Genomic DNA, 19,070 nt, shown 5'->3' on the forward strand with positions numbered 1-19,070 from the left:
TTGAGAAACACTACAGTTATAGAACACCAGGGTTGAGAAACACTACAGTTCCAGAACACAGAGGTTGAGAAACACTACAGTTATAGAACACCGAGGTTGAGAAACACTACAGTTATAGAACACCGAGGTTGAGAAACACTACAGTTATAGAACACCAGGGTTGAGAAACACTACAGTTATAGAACACCAGGGTTGAGAAACACTACAGTTATAGAACACCAGGGTTGAGAAACACTACAGTTATAGAACACCAGGGTTGAGAAACACTACAGTTATAGAACACAGAGGTTGAGAAACACTACAGTTATAGAACACAGAGGTTGAGAAACACTACAGTTATAGAACACAGAGGTTGAGAAACACTACAGTTCCAGAACACTGGTGTTGAGAAACACTACAGTTCCAGAACACAGAGGTTGAGAAACACTACAGTTATAGAACACAGAGGTTGAGAAACACTACAGTTCCAGAACACAGAGGTTGAGAAACACTACAGTTATAGAACACCAGGGTTGAGAAACACTACAGTTATAGAACACAGAGGTTGAGAAACACTACAGTTATAGAACACAGAGATTGAGAAACACTACAGTTATAGAACACAGGGGTTGAGAAACACTACAGTTATAGAACACAGAGGTTGAGAAACACTACAGTTCCAGAACACAGAGGTTGAGAAACACTACAGTTATAGAACACAGAGGTTTAGAAACACTACAGCTATAGAACACAGAGGTTGAGAAACACTACAGTTATAGAACACCGAGGTTGAGAAACACTACAGTTATAGAACACAGGGGTTGAGAAACACTACAGTTCCAGAACACAGAGGTTGAGAAACACTACAGTTATAGAACACCAGGGTTGAGAAACACTACAGTTATAGAACACAGAGGTTGAGAAACACTACAGTTATAGAACACAGAGGTTGAGAAACACTACAGTTATAGAACACAGGGGTTGAGAAACACTACAGTTATAGAACACAGAGGTTGAGAAACACTACAGTTCCAGAACACAGAGGTTGAGAAACACTACAGTTATAGAACACAGAGGTTTAGAAACACTACAGTTATAGAACACAGAGGTTGAGAAACACTACAGTTATATAACACAGAGGTTGAGAAACACTACAGTTCCAGAACACAGAGGTTGAGAAACACTACAGTTATAGAACACCAGGGTTGAGAAACACTACAGTTATAGAACACAGAGGTTGAGAAACACTACAGTTATAGAACACAGAGGTTGAGAAACCCTACAGTTATAGAACACAGAGGTTGAGAAACACTACAGTTATATAACACAGAGGTTGAGAAACACTACAGTTATAGAACACAGAGGTTGAGAAACACTACAGTTATAGAACACCGAGGTTGAGAAACACTACAGTTATAGAACACCGAGGTTGAGAAACACTACAGTTATAGAACACAGAGGTTGAGAAACACTACAGTTATAGAACACCGAGGTTGAGAAACACTACAGTTATAGAACACCAGGGTTGAGAAACACTACAGTTCCAGAACACAGAGGTTGAGAAACACTACAGTTATAGAACACCGAGGTTGAGAAACACTACAGTTATAGAACACCGAGGTTGAGAAACACTACAGTTATAGAACACCAGGGTTGAGAAACACTACAGTTATAGAACACCAGGGTTGAGAAACACTACAGTTATAGAACACCAGGGTTGAGAAACACTACAGTTATAGAACACCAGGGTTGAGAAACACTACAGTTATAGAACACCAGGGTTGAGAAACACTACAGTTATAGAACACAGAGGTTGAGAAACACTACAGTTATAGAACACAGAGGTTGAGAAACACTACAGTTATAGAACACAGAGGTTGAGAAACACTACAGTTCCAGAACACTGGTGTTGAGAAACACTACAGTTCCAGAACACAGAGGTTGAGAAACACTACAGTTATAGAACACAGAGGTTGAGAAACACTACAGTTATAGAACACAGAGGTTGAGAAACACTACTGTTCCAGAACACTGGTGTTGAGAAACACTACAGTTCCAGAACACCGGGGTTGAGAAACTACAGTTTGCACCCATCTCCATTTATCCAGCTGTGTCTCATCCTGAACTAATTGCCTTGCTCAGGGACTCCAAAAATACTACCCTCCTGAGAGTTAAACCAATAACCATCTGGTCCCTTCCTTCCAAATGAACAGGTAATTCAACTGCCTACTATCTACTGTCTATCTGTCTGTGAGCCACTTCCATTCCTCCCAACACACACACACCACACAGAGAAACACACACACACACACACACACAGAGGGAGAGAGCGAGAGAGAGAGAGACACACAGACAAAGACACACACATGAAACCATCCATCACTCCAACAATATGCCCCTAGTGTTATTTCCTGGCTGACGTGATGGTGGTGTTCATTAAAGTGTTTGTTTGATTTAAAACCAGTCAAGAAGTCATGCGTCATTTATAGGGAAGGCCGTTTTCAAATGTCATCAAGGCATCTTGTTGCGGAAGACAAATGCCTTGTAATTACGGCGGTAAATGACAAAAGTGTACAGCGAACAGGAGTGAACGGAAATGACCGGGAGCGCATGACACACGGTGATCAGCTCCAATCGGTTTGGAATGCAAAGCATGTTATTAAGGTGAGTCACCCTGACTCCCACCACGGGTAGACATTTAGGCGTGTATGATCCTGTGGTGTTTTTCACACAATGTAATATTCTTTGCTGGCGCTGCGCTGTGTTGATGTATTCTGCCTCACACCCAACCCCTGTCCAACCCCCAGCCCCAACAGTGTGTCTTAATGAGCAGCTAACACATAACATCAGGTGACTGTGTGGCTGGAAACCTGGATAAATCCCATTATGCCACACTTTCCTCTGGGTCACTAACAGCCCCCAATCTAACAGGAGGATGAAGAAATGTGGCCTGTCTCCAAGGGCGCTTGCTGTGTTCTACAGGAGCACCATCGAGAGCCTACTGCCGGGCTGTATCACACGCAACACACTGGCCAATAGCTTCTAACCCCAGACCATCAGGCTGCTGAATAGCCACCACTAGTCAGCTACCTGAATTTCACTGTACCCTGTAATACATCTGTAACCCTGTACATGTGACTATTAAATGAATCTTATCTAATAGCTTAACCACTGATCAAAACATTATGGACTAAATGTTCAATTCCTGTTGCTGCAGGATTATTTTTGCTGTGACAAAATAGGTCAGATTCTGATCCTACATCTGTCTGTAGTGAAGTCTATAACCACCAAACACAACTGGATCCACAATACCACAGATTGTGGTTGAATGGTATGCAGCAATGCATTGAATGACAGCAATTGTCCCAGTGAATTTCCTCCTTGAACAAGACCACGTGGCCATCTAATCAAACACCCATTCACAGGCAGTATTGAGTGAAAACTGGCCTGAACATAGTGGAATAGTCACTTCCAACACTGACAATGTTGTAATTATTCAAAGCCAATGTGATCTTTATACTTGCACTTAAAAATAAACGTATTATCACATCCATATCTGTAACCTTGAATTATTTACACAGTAGCACATCCCCATGTCTTCCACAGATGTATTTAGACAGTTCCCACTGCCTGTCTTCTAGATCCCCATGTATTCCACACCTGTATTTAGACAGTTCCCACTCCACACCTGTATTTAGACAGTTCCCACTCCACACCTCTATTTAGACAGTTCCCACTGCCTGTCTTCCACATCCTCATGGCTTCCACACCTGTATTTAGACAGTTCCCACTCCACACCTGTATTTAGACAGTTCCCGCTGCCTGTCTTCCACATCCCCATGGCTTCCACACCTGTATTTAGACAGTTCCCACTGCCTTTCTTCCAAGTGTGAACGACTGAATGTAGTACATCTAGCACATCCAGTTTAGCGAGTCAATTCACACACCTATGTTGGACTAGCGTGTCAATTTACACACATCAGTAGGACTAGTGAGATTCACACACCCCGGTTGGACTAGTGAGTCAATTCACACACCCCGATAGGACTAGTGAGTCAATTCACACACCTTTATAGGACTAGCGAGATTCACACACCCCGGTTGGACTAGTGAGTCAATTCACACACCCCGATAGGACTAGTGAGTCAATTCACACACCTCGGTTGGACTAGCGAGTCAATTCACACACCGCAGTTGGACTAGCGAGTCAATTCACACACCTCGGTGTGACTAGCGAGTCAATTCACACACCTCGATAGGACTAGCGAGTCAATTCACACACCCCGGTTGGACTAGTGAGTCAATTCACACCCCCCGATAGGACTAGTGAGTCAATTCACACACCTTTATAGGACTAGCGAGTCAATTCACACACCTCGGTTGGACTAGCGAGTCAATTCACACACCGCAGTTGGACTAGCGAGTCAATTCACACACCTCGGTGTGACTAGCGAGTCAATTCACACACCTCGATAGGACTAGCGAGTCAATTCACACACCTCGGTTGGACTAGCGAGTCAATTCACACACCTCGATAGGACTAGCGAGTCAATTCACACACCTCGGTTAGACTAGCGAGTCAATTCACACACCTCGATAGGACTAGCGAGTCAATTCACACACCTCGGTTGGACTAGCGAGTCAATTCACACACCTTGATAGGACTAGCGAGATTCACACACCCCGGTTGGACTAGCGAGTCAATTCACACACCTCGATAGGACTAGCGAGTCAATTCACACACCTCGGTTGGACTAGTGAGTCAATTCACACACCTTTATAGGACTAGCGAGATTCACACACCCCGGTTGGACTAGTGAGTCAATTCACACACCCCGATAGGACTAGCGAGTCAATTCACACACCTCGGTTGGACTAGCGAGTCAATTCACACACCGCGGTTGGACTAGCGAGTCAATTCACACACCTCGGTGTGACTAGTGAGTCAATTCACACACCTCGGTTGGACTAGCGAGTCAATTCACACACCTCGATAGGACTAGCGAGTCAATTCACACACCTCGGTTGGACTAGCGAGTCAATTCACACACCTCGATAGGACTAGCGAGTCAATTCACACACCTCGGTTGGACTAGTGAGTCAATTCACACACCTTGATAGGACTAGCGAGATTCACACACCCCGGTTGGACTAGCGAGTCAATTCACACACCTCGATAGGACTAGCGAGTCAATTCACACACCTCGGTTGGACTAGTGAGTCAATTCACACACCTCGGTTGGACTAGCGAGTCAATTCACACACCTCGGTTGGACTAGCGAGTCAATTCACACACCGCGGTTGGACTAGCGAGTCAATTCACACACCTCGGTGTGACTAGCGAGTCAATTCACACACCTCGATAGGACTAGCGAGTCAATTCACACACCTCGGTTGGACTAGCGAGTCAATTCACACACCTCGATAGGACTAGCGAGTCAATTCACACACCTCGGTTGGACTAGTGAGTCAATTCACACACCTTGATAGGACTAGCGAGATTCACACACCCCGGTTGGACTAGCGAGTCAATTCACACACCTCGATAGGACTAGCGAGTCAATTCACACACCTCGTTTGGACTATTGAGTCAATTCGCACACCTTTATAGGACTAGCGAGATTCACACACCCCGCTTGGACTAGTGAATCAATTCACACACCCCGATAGGACTAGCGAGTCAATTCACACACCTCGGTTGGACTAGCGAGTCAATTCACACACCTCGATAGGACTAGCGAGTCAATTCACACACCCCGGTTGGACTAGCGAGTCAATTCACACACCTCGGTTGGACTAGCGAGTCAATTCACACACCGCGGTTGGACTAGCGAGTCAATTCACACACCTCTATAGGACTAGCGAGTCAATTCACACACCTCGGTTGGACTAGTGAGTCAATTCACACACCTTGATAGGACTAGCGAGATTCACACACCCCGGTTGGACTAGCGAGTCAATTCACACACCTCGGTTGGACTAGCGAGTCAATTCACACACCTCGGTTGGACTAACGAGTCAATTCACACACCTCGGTTGGACTAGTGAGTCAATTCACACACCTTTATAGGACTAGCGAGATTCACACACCCCGGTTGGACTAGCGAGTCAATTCACACACCTCGATAGGACTAGCGAGTCAATTCACACACCTCGGTTGGACTAGCGAGTCAATTCACACACCTCGATAGGACTAGCGAGTCAATTCACACACCCCGGTTGGACTAGCGAGTCAATTCACACACCTCGGTTGGACTAGCGAGTCAATTCACACACCGCGGTTGGACTAGCGAGTCAATTCACACACCTCTATAGGACTAGCGAGTCAATTCACACACCTCGGTTGGACTAGTGAGTCAATTCACACACCTTGATAGGACTAGCGAGATTCACACACCCCGGTTGGACTAGCGAGTCAATTCACACACCTCGGTTGGACTAGCGAGTCAATTCACACACCTCGGTTGGACTAACGAGTCAATTCACACACCTCGGTTGGACTAGTGAGTCAATTCACACACCTTTATAGGACTAGCGAGATTCACACACCCCGGTTGGACTAGCGAGTCAATTCACACACCTCGATAGGACTAGCGAGTCAATTCACACACCTCGGTTGGACTAGCGAGTCAATTCACACACCTCGATAGGACTAGCGAGTCAATTCACACACCTCGGTTGGACTAGTGAGTCAATTCACACACCTTGATAGGACTAGCGAGATTCACACACCCCGGTTGGACTAGCGAGTCAATTCACACACCTCGATAGGACTAGCGAGTCAATTCACACACCTCGTTTGGACTATTGAGTCAATTCGCACACCTTTATAGGACTAGCGAGATTCACACACCCCGCTTGGACTAGTGAATCAATTCACACACCCCGATAGGACTAGCGAGTCAATTCACACACCTCGGTTGGACTAGCGAGTCAATTCACACACCTCGATAGGACTAGCGAGTCAATTCACACACCCCGGTTGGACTAGCGAGTCAATTCACACACCTCGGTTGGACTAGCGAGTCAATTCACACACCGCGGTTGGACTAGCGAGTCAATTCACACACCTCTATAGGACTAGCGAGTCAATTCACACACCTCGGTTGGACTAGTGAGTCAATTCACACACCTTGATAGGACTAGCGAGATTCACACACCCCGGTTGGATTAGCGAGTCAATTCACACACCTCGGTTGGACTAGCGAGTCAATTCACACACCTCAGTTGGACTAACGAGTCAATTCACACACCTCGGTTGGACTAGTGAGTCAATTCACACACCTTTATAGGACTAGCGAGATTCACACACCCCGGTTGGACTAGTGAGTCAATTCACACACCCCGATAGGACTAGCGAGTCAATTCACATACCTCGGTTGGACTAGCGAGTCAATTCACACACCGCGGTTGGACTAGCGAGTCAATTCACACACCTCGGTTGGACTAGCGAGTCAATTCACACACCTCGGTTGGACTAGCGAGTCAATTCACACACCTCGATAGGACTAGCGAGTCAATTCACACACCTTGATAGGACTAGCGAGATTCACACACCCCGGTTGGACTAGTGAGTCAATTCACACACCTCGGTTGGACTAGCGAGTCAATTCACACACCTCAGTTGGACTAGCGAGTCAATTGAGCCTGAAGGAAGGTTGAGACAGTTTCACCCAATAGATATAGAAGTTGATCAAAATTGGATTTGTTTTCTAATTCTTTATTGGTCTGTGTGATCTGAGGGAAATATGTGTCTCTAAAAAAGTCATACATTTGGCAGGAAGATAGGAAGTGCAGCTCAGTTTCCACCTCCTTTTGTGGGCAGTGTGCACATTTTTTTTTTTATTTTTTTTTTTATTTCACCTTTATTTAACCAGGTAGGCAAGTTGAGAACAAGTTCTCATTTACAACTGCGACCTGGCCAAGATAAAGCAAAGCAGTTCGACACATACAACGACACAGAGTTACACATAGCCTGTCTTCTCTTGAGAGCCAGGTCTGCCTTCGGCAGTTTTTTTGTTAATTCTTTCCAATGTGTCAAATAATCATCTTTTTGTTTTCCCATGATTTGGTTGGGTCTAATTGTGTTGCTGTCCTGGTGCTCTGTGTGGTCTGTTTGTGTTTTTGAACTGAGCCTCAGAACCAGCTTGCTTAGGGGTCTCTTCTCCAGGTTAATTTCTCTGTAGGTGATGGCTTTGTTATGGAAGGTTTGGGAATCGCTTCCTTTTAGGTGGGTGTAGAATTGAACAGTTATTTTCTGGATTTTGATAATTAGCAGGTATCGGCCTAATTCCGCTCTGCATACACTATTTGGTATTTTATGTTGTACACAGAGGATATTTTTTGTAGAATTCTGCATGCAGAGTCTCAATTTGGTGTTTGTCCCATTTTGTGAATTCTTGATTGGTGAGCAGACCCCAGACCTCACAATTATAAAGTGCAATGGATTCTATAACTGATTCAAGTATTTTTAGCCTGAACCTAATTAGTATGTCAAATTTTATGTTCCTTTTTCATGGCAAAGAAAACCCTCTCGCTCTGTCTCTGTCTCTCTCTCTCTCTCTCTATTCAATTCAATTTCAATGAAGGGCTTTATTGGCATGGGAAACATATGTTTACATTGCCAGGGCAAGTGAAACACACATAGTTAAACCTGCCTCTCTCTCTCTCTGTCTCACACACACACACACATGCACACATAGTAACTCTTGGGGGCTGTGTGTGTGTGTGTGTGTGTGTGTGTGTGTGTGTGTGTGTATATATGAGAGGGCAGTACACTCACACCACTCACTCTCAGCTCTCTATCCTCTGACATCTGCAGAGATGGAAGTGGTGAGTGGCAGGTCTACTGTACGCTCAGACAGAAAAGCAGGGCGAGAGTCCCTTAATCCCTGACAAGTGAGCCAAATTCTAATTGGAAGGCCGCATATTGGTAACGACCCCCACCAGCAACAACATGATATAATGAATGAAAGCCAGTAGATGAATTTCTGCAGCCCGTGTAACCCCTCACCCTTACTGTAGCTCACTAATAGAGACCGATATGGTCAATCGCCCCTTGCCTCTGGGGAGACACTACTAGACAGAGAAAGGGGTTAACCGTGTTCTTTTAGCCTCAGAAGAAACAGGGTTAGAAACAAACACCTTCCTGGCAAGCAGACATTAACACAGAGACAGGAGAGCAAAGAGACATTTACTGCTCTGCTAGTTATTCATCTCTGTCTGTGTCCCAAATGGCACCCTATTACCTATGTCGTGTCTGGTCAGAAGTAGTACACTGTGTAGGGAATAGGGTTTCATTTGGGACACAGCCTTACACGAACTGACACAGAGGGTTAGAAACAATCACACTGCACCACCTGCAGGTTGGCATTTATTGGGATGACTCATGTACTGGAGCAGCTCTGCAGGGTGGTCACCAGCTGGCACAGCCACAAAGTCATAAATTCAATTTGAAACCTAACCCTAACCTGAACCCTAACCTAAACCTCATTGCTAACCTTATGCCTAACCCTAACCTTAAATTAAGGGAAAAAAGCTCATTATAGTTTTCATACATTTTTACAATATATAGCCAATTTTGACTTGCTGGCCAAACAAGTGAAGATCACTCAGTTCTGCCTCCAGGACAAGATTCATCCCAATAAACGTCGACCTGCGTATCACCTGGAGGATATACAGTAAAGGACCCCTAGCTCTGGGTAGACTCCCTGACCCTAACAGAGACGGAGGGTAGAAGCAGCCCTTACCTCCGGGCAGACTGATGGGGCCACAGCCCTGGCCCTCAGGGTCCTCCTCCACCATGAAGATGGTCTTCATGCAGAGCTTCCAGAGGCCAAAGTGGGCCGTCTCACAGGTGGCGTTGAACTTGTTGAACGGCGGGCTCAGTACAGTCCAGTGGTCCGTCACCATGGCAGCCAGCATGCAGGAGATGCCCACCAGGATGATAAAGAACGTGATCTTCACCTTGGTCTTCTTCTCCTCCAACATGGTGCTGAGAGAGTGTATGAAGTGTGTGTGTGTTTGTGTATTATAGTAAAGGTCCCTGTGAGATTGTCTAGCTCCTAGAAAGGAGTATTAAGAATTAGTCTTCTCCAGCAGCCTCAATAAAGCACGAAATATCTCCTCTCTCTCTCTCTCTTTCTCTCTCCAGCTCTCTCCATCCACAGATCTCTGCTTCTGCTCGAAGAAAAGGGGCCAGATAATAGTGCCCTAGATTCCTACTCTCCCTCTCAGGAACATGTTTACAGTGCTTAGCCCGGGTCTATACAGCACTGCTGTGAAGAAGGATGTGAAATGTTTACCAACTTCGACCAGTCTGAGCTACTTGGGGTCAGGGGTTAGGTGCTGTGATGGGGTACGATCGAACGAGACGGGTTGAGGGCTCGACCTGGTTTAAGCTTTTATACGACATTGACGATTCAGGGGTGGAAAAGACTCATATCTAAGCCAAAGTAAATATTGCACACATTCTGTAGATATTGTTGTTCTAGATACCCTTGAAATCCAATGTGAATATTCAGAACATGTTATTTTTAATAGATTCCCATGTCATTTCTACCTATCAGAAAGTGTCTTGTTGCTCTCTGGCTCCATTTAAGGGGCTCATGGGAGAGTTCCTTTTTTACGAGCTGATCTATTTCTCCACCAATCACTGAGGGGCCTGAGACACGGGGGGCCCCACCTGACTGCTGCACCCAATCCAAATTCGGGAAAAGGAAGGATATATTTAAATCTAACAGAGGACTACAGAGGACTAAAGATAATATATCTTTACACCTTAATAGTTGACAGTGAAGGAATCCTGAAAGGATTGTATTTAATCCACTGTCTAGCGATATACATCCTTTGTTATTACGTACATCCACTCTGCAGATGAATGGGTTAAGTCCTTGAAAGGGCATGTAACTGTATAGCAACAGGTGTCTCCACTTGTTCCTCTGCTGTTTCATATTATTTTGGTTGTTGTGTTTTAAGTGTCTGCTATTCTATATGTATAGCTGCTTGAAGATGATACTACATCCATCATTTATACTATACTGGAATATAAATGGAATGAATCCTCAGACTAAATAGTGAAAAAAGGGATTTTCTTGGACTTAATGAATGAAACAGAATCAGAGAGAATGTGTGATGAAATCTTCCTCCACCATGAAGATGGTCTTCATGCAGAGCTTCCAGAGGCCAAAGTGGGCCGTCTCACAGGTGGTGTTGAACTTGTCGAACCGCGGGCTCAGTACAGTCCAGTGGTCCGTCACCATGGCAGCCACCATGCAGGAGATGCCCACCAGGAGGTCAAAAAACGTGATCTTCACCTTGGTCTTCTTCTCCTCCAACATGGTGCTGCGAGAGTGAGTGTGGGGTGGGTGAGTGAGGGGTGGGGTGTGTGTGGGTTCAGCGGGTGTGTGTGGGCTCAGAGGGTGTGTGTGGGTTCAGAGGGTGTGTGTGGGTTCAGAGGGGGGGGGGGGGTTCAGGGTGTGTGTGGGTTCAGAGGGTGTGTATGGGTTCAGAGGGTGTGTGTGGGTTCAGAGGGTGTGTGTGGGTTCAGAGGGTGTGTGTGGGTTCAGAGGGTGTGTGTGGGTTCAGAGGGTGTGTGTGGGTTCAGAGGGTGTGTGGGTTCAGAGGTTGTGTGTGGGTTCAGAGGGTGTGTGTGGGTTCAGAGGGTGTGTGTGGGTTCAGAGGGTGTGTGTGGGTTCAGAGGGTGTGTGTGGGTTCAGAGGGTGTGTGTGGGTTGAGAGGGTGTGTGATGGGTTCAGAGGGTGTGTGTGTGGGATGAAACAGAATCAGAGTGTGAAATAGTAGAATCGTCATTATAGACACCTTTCATACTGTATTCCAATGTGTAAGACATGAGGATACAGATGTCTGGGCTTTTTATAAACTACTGGGCCCAACTTTAGGCAGGGCCTATTTTCTGTAGAGTCAAGTCTCTCACAGCCCGCAGTTTTAACACAATAAATGGAGGGTGACAATGTGACAAAAGGGGAAAAGGGCACACTCTGCGGTGTGTGTGTGTGTGTGCAATTGTGTGTGTTTATGTGCACGAATGCGCGTGTATGTGCTTAAAAAGCCGCAGAGAATCATAATGTTTCACACTTACAGAAACAGAATGCACTCTGATAGAACTAACGTGCTCTTCAGAAACACAATCAGAAGCCTACTGAACCAGCAGATGGACAGTAATCAGCAACACTGGAAGACAAACTAAGGCCCATGGAGTTGAATCAAGACCTTTGTGTTCATTAGCACTTTTGTTCACCTGGATTCATTCTCTGTGAAACCTCTCTCTTTCTCAACCCAACCCCAAACCTCCTCCCACCCTTCTTGAGAGAAAGATTAGCAATTTCTCCCTTTCTCTCCCTCCCTCCCTCTCTCTTTCTCTATCTCTGATGACATGTCAGTTGGGAGACCTTTCTATATTTGTAATAATGGTATATCTCCGTGCCGCCTGTCTCCCCAACTAACCTCCTATCTGTTTCGGTGTAGAATCAAACACAGTCCACCTGCGGTGTCGCCAAGCAACAGCCAACAGCGACAACACATGTCCCCAGCATCCCTGGCAATGAGGATCAACATCATCACACCACAGAACCTCTGTCAACCTGTGAAGGATGAGAAACAGTGAATGGGCTCAACACCGTCCGGCAGGAGACCGTCTGTCTCTGTCTCTCACCTGGGAGTGTTACTCAGTGAACTCCGAGGCCATTTTCCTTTAATAGCGGATCTCCTTAATGTTCTCCCTTAATCGTTTCTGAGTTATCCATTTTTTTCTTTAGAAAAATAGCCTTAATTGGTGGCTAATTTTACCCGGCGCAGATCATAATTTTAGGGCCTTCTGAGGGAGCGATTGTATTCCTTTGCTAATGACAGACAACATTACTCAAGATAAATTAGATTAGCCCGGCCCCAGGCCATTTCTAGGAGGGTCATGTTAATACTCAACTATCACACAATGAATCAACAAGCGTTTATAGTGCTAGTTCACACTAATGTGCCTGTTGTTATGCTAACGTTGCGCTAGCTTCGAGCACGTATCAGAATAGAATTCAAAACAGGAACATTATGAGGTGCAATTATGCAATCATGAGGGCTGGCAGTTAATGAGTGCAATATCATACAAAAACTCAATTAAATGTAAATGTTCAAGGGCTCGCATCGCCTTGGAAGTCTGGTATCAGATATTCATATCCAAGGATAATTTCCCCTGCTAGATCAATTGCGCTGATGCCTCTTTATTATAAATTACATTCTACAACATCAGTAAATGTGAACTAGACAGTGAGGAAGATGTTGCTTTTGCAGTGAGTGTCAATCCACTATGGTGTTCATACAGTTTCTACGTCTTTTGCATTGAGTGTCAATCCACTACGGTGTTCATACAGTTTCTACGTCTTTTGCAGTGAGTGTCAATCCACTATGGTGTTCATACAGTTTCTACATCTATTGCAGTGAGTGTCAATCCACTACGGTGTTCATACAGTTTCTACGTCTATTGCAGTGAGTGTCAATCCACTACAGTGTTCATACAGTTTCTACGTCTATTGCAGTGAGTGTCAATCCACTACGGTGTTCATACAGTTTCTACGTCTATTGCAGTGAGTGTCAATCCACTACGGTGTTCATACAGTTTCTACGTCTTTTGCATTGAGTGTCAATCCACTACGGTGTTCATACAGTTTCTACGTCTATTGCAGTGAGTGTCAATCCACTACGGTGTTCATACAGTTTCTACGTCTTTTGCATTGAGTGTCAATCCACTACGGTGTTCATACAGTTTCTACGTCTTTTGCATTGAGTGTCAATCCACTACGGTGTTCATACAGTTTCTACGTCTATTGCAGTGAGTGTCAATCCACTACGGTGTTCATACAGTTTCTACGTCTTTTGCATTGAGTGTCAATCCACTACGGTGTTCATACAGTTTCTACGTCTATTGCAGTGAGTGTCAATCCACTATGGTGTTCATACAGTTTCTACGTCTATTGCAGTGAGTGTCAATCCACTACGGTGTTCATACAGTTTCTACGTCTATTGCAGTGAGTGTCAATCCACTATGGTGTTCATACAGTTTCTACATCTATTGCAGTGAGTGTCAATCCACTACGGTGTTCATACAGTTTCTACGTCTACCTGTGTTTACCCTTTTAGAACAGTTAAAGGTTGATTAGAATCTTAGATAACAGGAGTTCTCCACTGGAGTAATGGAACTGTAAGCATTTTTCTCCAAATAAAGTATTTTCAGTTGATTGATTGGCTGTAGATTTGATGCACAGATCCTTCACTTTATGTATGAATAGGCATTTCAAAGACCACATCACGCCTCTGAACGTCTCCTTCTATTGTGAAAGGTCAATTACAAAGTGATGGGATTGCATCATCATGTGGTGTGAATGGCCTCCCAACAGAAGATGGTCCTTCGACACGCTGCTTTTTCGGCCACTGGTGATTGGCTAGTTTCAGAGGCAGGACTGTCGTCACAACTGAGGTCACCTAAACCCACTGCCTCTGTCTCCATCTGCAGCCTGTGACTTCTCTCATTCTTCAACCTCTCCTCTCATTCTTTAATCTCTCCTCTCATTCTTCAACCTCCTCTCATTCTTCAACCTCTCCTCTCATTCTTCAACCTCTCCTCTCATTCTTCAACCTCTCCTCTCATTCTTCAACCTCTCCTCTCATTCTTCATCCTCTCCTCTCATTCTACCACTTTTATAGAACAATGTAGGGAAGGACAGGAGGGGAAATGGTTCAATTGATTGATTGGTCCAATGTGGTTGGTATGTTGATTGAGTGAGTCCAACCACCACATCACTTTCCTTCGTATGACACTGCCCACCGAGCAAAAACTGGTTGAATCAACGTTGTTTCCACATCATTTAAAAACAAAATCTATGTGATGACATTGAACCGATGTGGAAAAACTGATTGAATTTGCAAAAAGGATTTTCATATTTTTTTCACCAAACTTTTAACCTAAATCCAATGACATCGTGAAATATTTTGCTGATTTCACATTGAATTCACATTAGTTGAAATGTAAATCAAAATTAGACTTTGAACTGACGTCTGTGCCCAGTGGGTGACTGATCTGAAACCAATCAGTTGATTGGTGGAAATGGAGCCACTCTCTGTTAGTTTCTGTCTGTGGCGTGACTGTATTTTGACATTTTGATCTAAGAGCAGTGTCATTCCTTAAAAACAGGTATATCCATGTACCTCTGCAAACAATGTCTCAGAGCAGAGGCCAAAGTGAGTCATATTTCACTCTAAAATGACAGAGTTCGGTTCTGAACAAACCAAGTAAAAAGACTATAAAAAGTGTCTTCAACCCACTGGGTGCCTCAGCTGCAAGCACACTCTGCACATGATCAAACAACCATTTATATGTCAGGACAAGAGTAGGGGTACTCAACTTCTTGGAAATCCTTATCTGTTGCCCAACATTGCCTAACTGTTGTACTGTTGTCTTCGGGTCGGGCAGTCTGGTAGCAGTTGTTCTTTCTCTAGTCACTTCTCCATAATGTTTATCAGTGACCTGTTCACCTTCCTCAACAGACCTGGGTCATATACTCTGTTCCCCTTTTCTCTCACAGTAACTTTCCATTCACAAAGTTCTGTTTCACCCTTCATTGACCTCTAACATGTTTATTTCTTGTTCATGTAACATAATCAATCAGTTCTAATGTGGTGACAGGAAGAAGCAGACACAATAAGGCACAAGGGGGTGTGGTATGTGGCCAATATACCACAACCACCCGAGGAGCTTTATTGTTATTATAAACTGGTTACCAACGTAATTAGAGCATTAAAATACATGTTTTGTCATGCCCGTGGTATATGGTCTGAAATACCAAAGCTGTCAGCCAATCAGCGTTTAGGGCTTGAACCACCCAGTTTATAATTCAAGTTAGAACCCAACAATCACATGAAGTAGAGTTAAAGGGGCACTTCAGATTCTTTAAGGAGCACAGTTCCGTGTCGTGTTCAGTTACGGATCCTTCTGGAAGACATATATTGTGAAGAGCAGACATGTCTTTCTTGTGGAATCTATCAGCTCCATTACATCTATCCTGTTAAAAACATTATACCTGCATTATTTTCTTGGATTGATTATATTTCCCCTGACAGTGTGATCGATGGACATATTGTTAGCATGTGCACTGCTGCTTGTATTGAAAGCAATGTGACTGATGGATATTTTGTTAGCATGTGCACTGCTGCTTGTATTGAAAGCAATGTGACTGATGGATATTTGTTAGCATGTGCACTGCTGCTTGTATTGAAAGCAATGTGACTGATGGATATTTGTTAGCATGTGCACTGCTGCTTGTATTGAAAGCAATGTGACTGATGGATATTTTGTTAGCATGTGCACTGCTGCTTGTATTGAAAACAATGTGACTGATGGATATTTGTTAGCATGTGCATTGCTGCTTGTATTGAAAGCAATGTGACTGATGGATATTTTGTTAGCATGTGCATTGCTGCTTGTATTGAAAGCAATGTGACTGATGGATATTTGTTAGCATGTGCATTGCTGCTTGTATTGAAAGCAATGTGACTGATGGATATTTGTTAGCATGTGCATTGCTGCTTGTATTGAAAGCAATGTGACTGATGGATATTTGTTAGCATGTGCATGGCTGCTTGTATTGAAAGCAATGTGACTGATGGATATTTGTTAGCATGTGCATTGCTGCTTGTATTGAAAGCAATGTGACTGATGGATATTTGTTAGCATGTGCATTGCTGCTTGTATTGAAAGCAATGTGACTGATGGATATTTGTTAGCATGTGCACTGCTGCTTGTATTGAAAGCAATGTGACTGATGGATATTTGTTAGCATGTGCACTGCTGCTTGTATTGAAAGCAATAAGTAAAAACAGAAAAAGAAAGCATTACAACGGTCCTTTTTATCCACTGCTTCTGTTCTCAGAAGGATATATTCCACCTCATCTAAATAAACTATACGTTACATGTAAACAAATACTACCTTCAGCCTCTAAGCAAAGCTGTATCTAGTTTGAAATATGCTTCACTATCAGTGTAGCCCGGGTACCAGTCTGTTTATCTAACATTCCACTACTTGTACTGCATGTCATTGCCAAATATGTTTTTTATAAATTAGAAGTTGTGCACAAATATTACATTTTTAAAGCCTGCTGTATTAAATGAATGTCCTTCAATAAAGACCAAATGGAACATTCAGTAAATCAGTTTTTTATATGAATAAAGTCTTGTTAAAACTGCCATTGCTTTTTACTTGGCCATTATCTGCTGTTTTGAGATGGGAAACTGAGCAGGTCGAGCATAACATGACATCCCTGTTCCCCACTGAACGACCGGCTAGAAATACTTGTTTTATTTAACCTCTTGAGATGGGAAACGTTTTTTTATTAAGTTGAACATGTGCTCTTTATGAAAGAATGTTACATTTATGTGAAATCTGGAGGAAAAACATCTGGAAGTTACATACTGAAACAACAATCATAAAGTTAAACATTTACCAAACTGAGAGAGAAAGTCACTTTTGAGGAGTCGTTATACCGCACCGAGCCAGGACAAGTGACGAGGGTTAGGTCAGCGTGTGGAAGAAAGATTTATTATCTTATATTATCATATCTTACCTTTTCATGTCCATAACGTCCTTGTCAAGGTAATTAAAACATACAAATGATTGACCATTTACTGGAATATAGAATACAAAGAGTTTCACTGCAGAGATTCAAACATCTCGTGTCGACCTTCAGTACAGGTCAGTGATTCACTATTTGACAGGCTGTGCGTTTGTATGCCTGTCTTTGGACCAGGCTTAGTAAGACCTAGATCCTTGTTGAAATAAGACCTTTCTTGACTAAGTTAATTCTAATCTTTAAATGTGTGAGGTGAACTTTTGCCACCGTAAGACGAATGGAGAAATAGAAAGTCACATTTAGAACATTAGGACAGAGCTAAATAATGTCATTGTGCTTCTGTATTAATGTCATTGTGCTTCTGTATTAATGTCATTGTGGTTCTGTATTAATGTCATTGTGCTTCTGTAATAATGTCATTGTGCTTCTGTATTAATGTCATTGTGCTTCTGTAATAATGTCATTGTTCTTCTGTATTACTGTCATTGTGCTTCTGTATTAATGTCATTGTGCTTCTGTATTAATGTCATTGTGCTTCTGTATTAATGTCATTGTGCTTCTGTATTGATGTCATTATGCTTCTGTATTAATGTCATTGTGCTTCTGTATTAATGTCATTGGAACAGGAACAGTTATTACTGGGTTCTTGTTGAAATCTCTTGTATCATATTTGACTGATTTCTCTCTCGTTTTTAGATATGAGGTGTGACTGTGAGTGTGATAATAAGAAAGGATGGCTGGTTGGTGTCTCCTTTTCACTTTGCTGGTGTTGATCCCCTCGTTGATCGTCTGTCTTTACTACACACTGGTGACATATTTATTCACTGTTCATTTGTTATACACATTTAACTGTCATTTATTGCCCTTATTGCCCATCAGTTTACACCAAACTCTATTACAAGCACCTTCATCCTGGGGTAGCCAAGCCATCTCTCCATCATACAATCCATCCTGGGGTAGCCAAGCCATCTCTCCATCATACAATCCATCCTGGGGTAGCCAAGCCATCTCTCCATCATACAATCCATCCTGGGGTAGCCAAGCCATCGCTCCATCATACAATCCATCCTGGGGCAGCCAAGCCATCTCTCCATCATACAATCCATCCTGGGGTAGCCAAGCCATCGCTCCATCATACAATCCATCCTGGGGCAGCCAAGCCATCTCTCCATCATACAATCCATCCTGGGGTAGCCAAGCCATCTCTCCATCATACAATCCATCCTGGGGCAGCCAAGCCATCTCTCCATCATACAATCCATCCTGGGGCAGCCAAGCCATCTCTCCATCATACAATCCACCCTGGGGTAGCCAAGCCATCTCTCCATCATACAATCCATCCTGGGGCAGCCAAGCCATCTCTCCATCATACAATCCATTCTGGGGTAGCCAAGCCATCTCTCCGTCATACAATCCATCCTGGGGTAGCCAAGCCATCTCTCCGTCATACAATCCATCCT

At 43.8% G+C, this 19,070-nt stretch overlaps 1 protein-coding gene across 1 annotated transcript in view; it reads right to left on the reverse strand.

The window, feature by feature from the left end:
• LOC110515673 (voltage-dependent calcium channel gamma-1 subunit-like) overlaps positions 1-10,027 on the reverse strand; it is a 32,627-nt gene extending 22,600 nt beyond the window's left edge. Inside the window, exon 1 of the mRNA XM_036972990.2 lies at positions 9,729-10,027. Coding sequence (XP_036828885.1) covers positions 9,729-9,969 — 241 coding nt within the window. The 5' untranslated portion in view covers positions 9,970-10,027. The remainder of the gene's footprint in view (positions 1-9,728) is intronic.
• Positions 10,028-19,070: the final 9,043 nt, after the last annotated feature.

Source organism: Oncorhynchus mykiss, chromosome 12 (genome assembly GCF_057628025.1).
Source record: "Oncorhynchus mykiss isolate SJ-2025 chromosome 12, ASM5762802v1, whole genome shotgun sequence".
In the NCBI taxonomy this organism is placed as follows: Eukaryota; Metazoa; Chordata; class Actinopteri; order Salmoniformes; family Salmonidae; genus Oncorhynchus; species Oncorhynchus mykiss.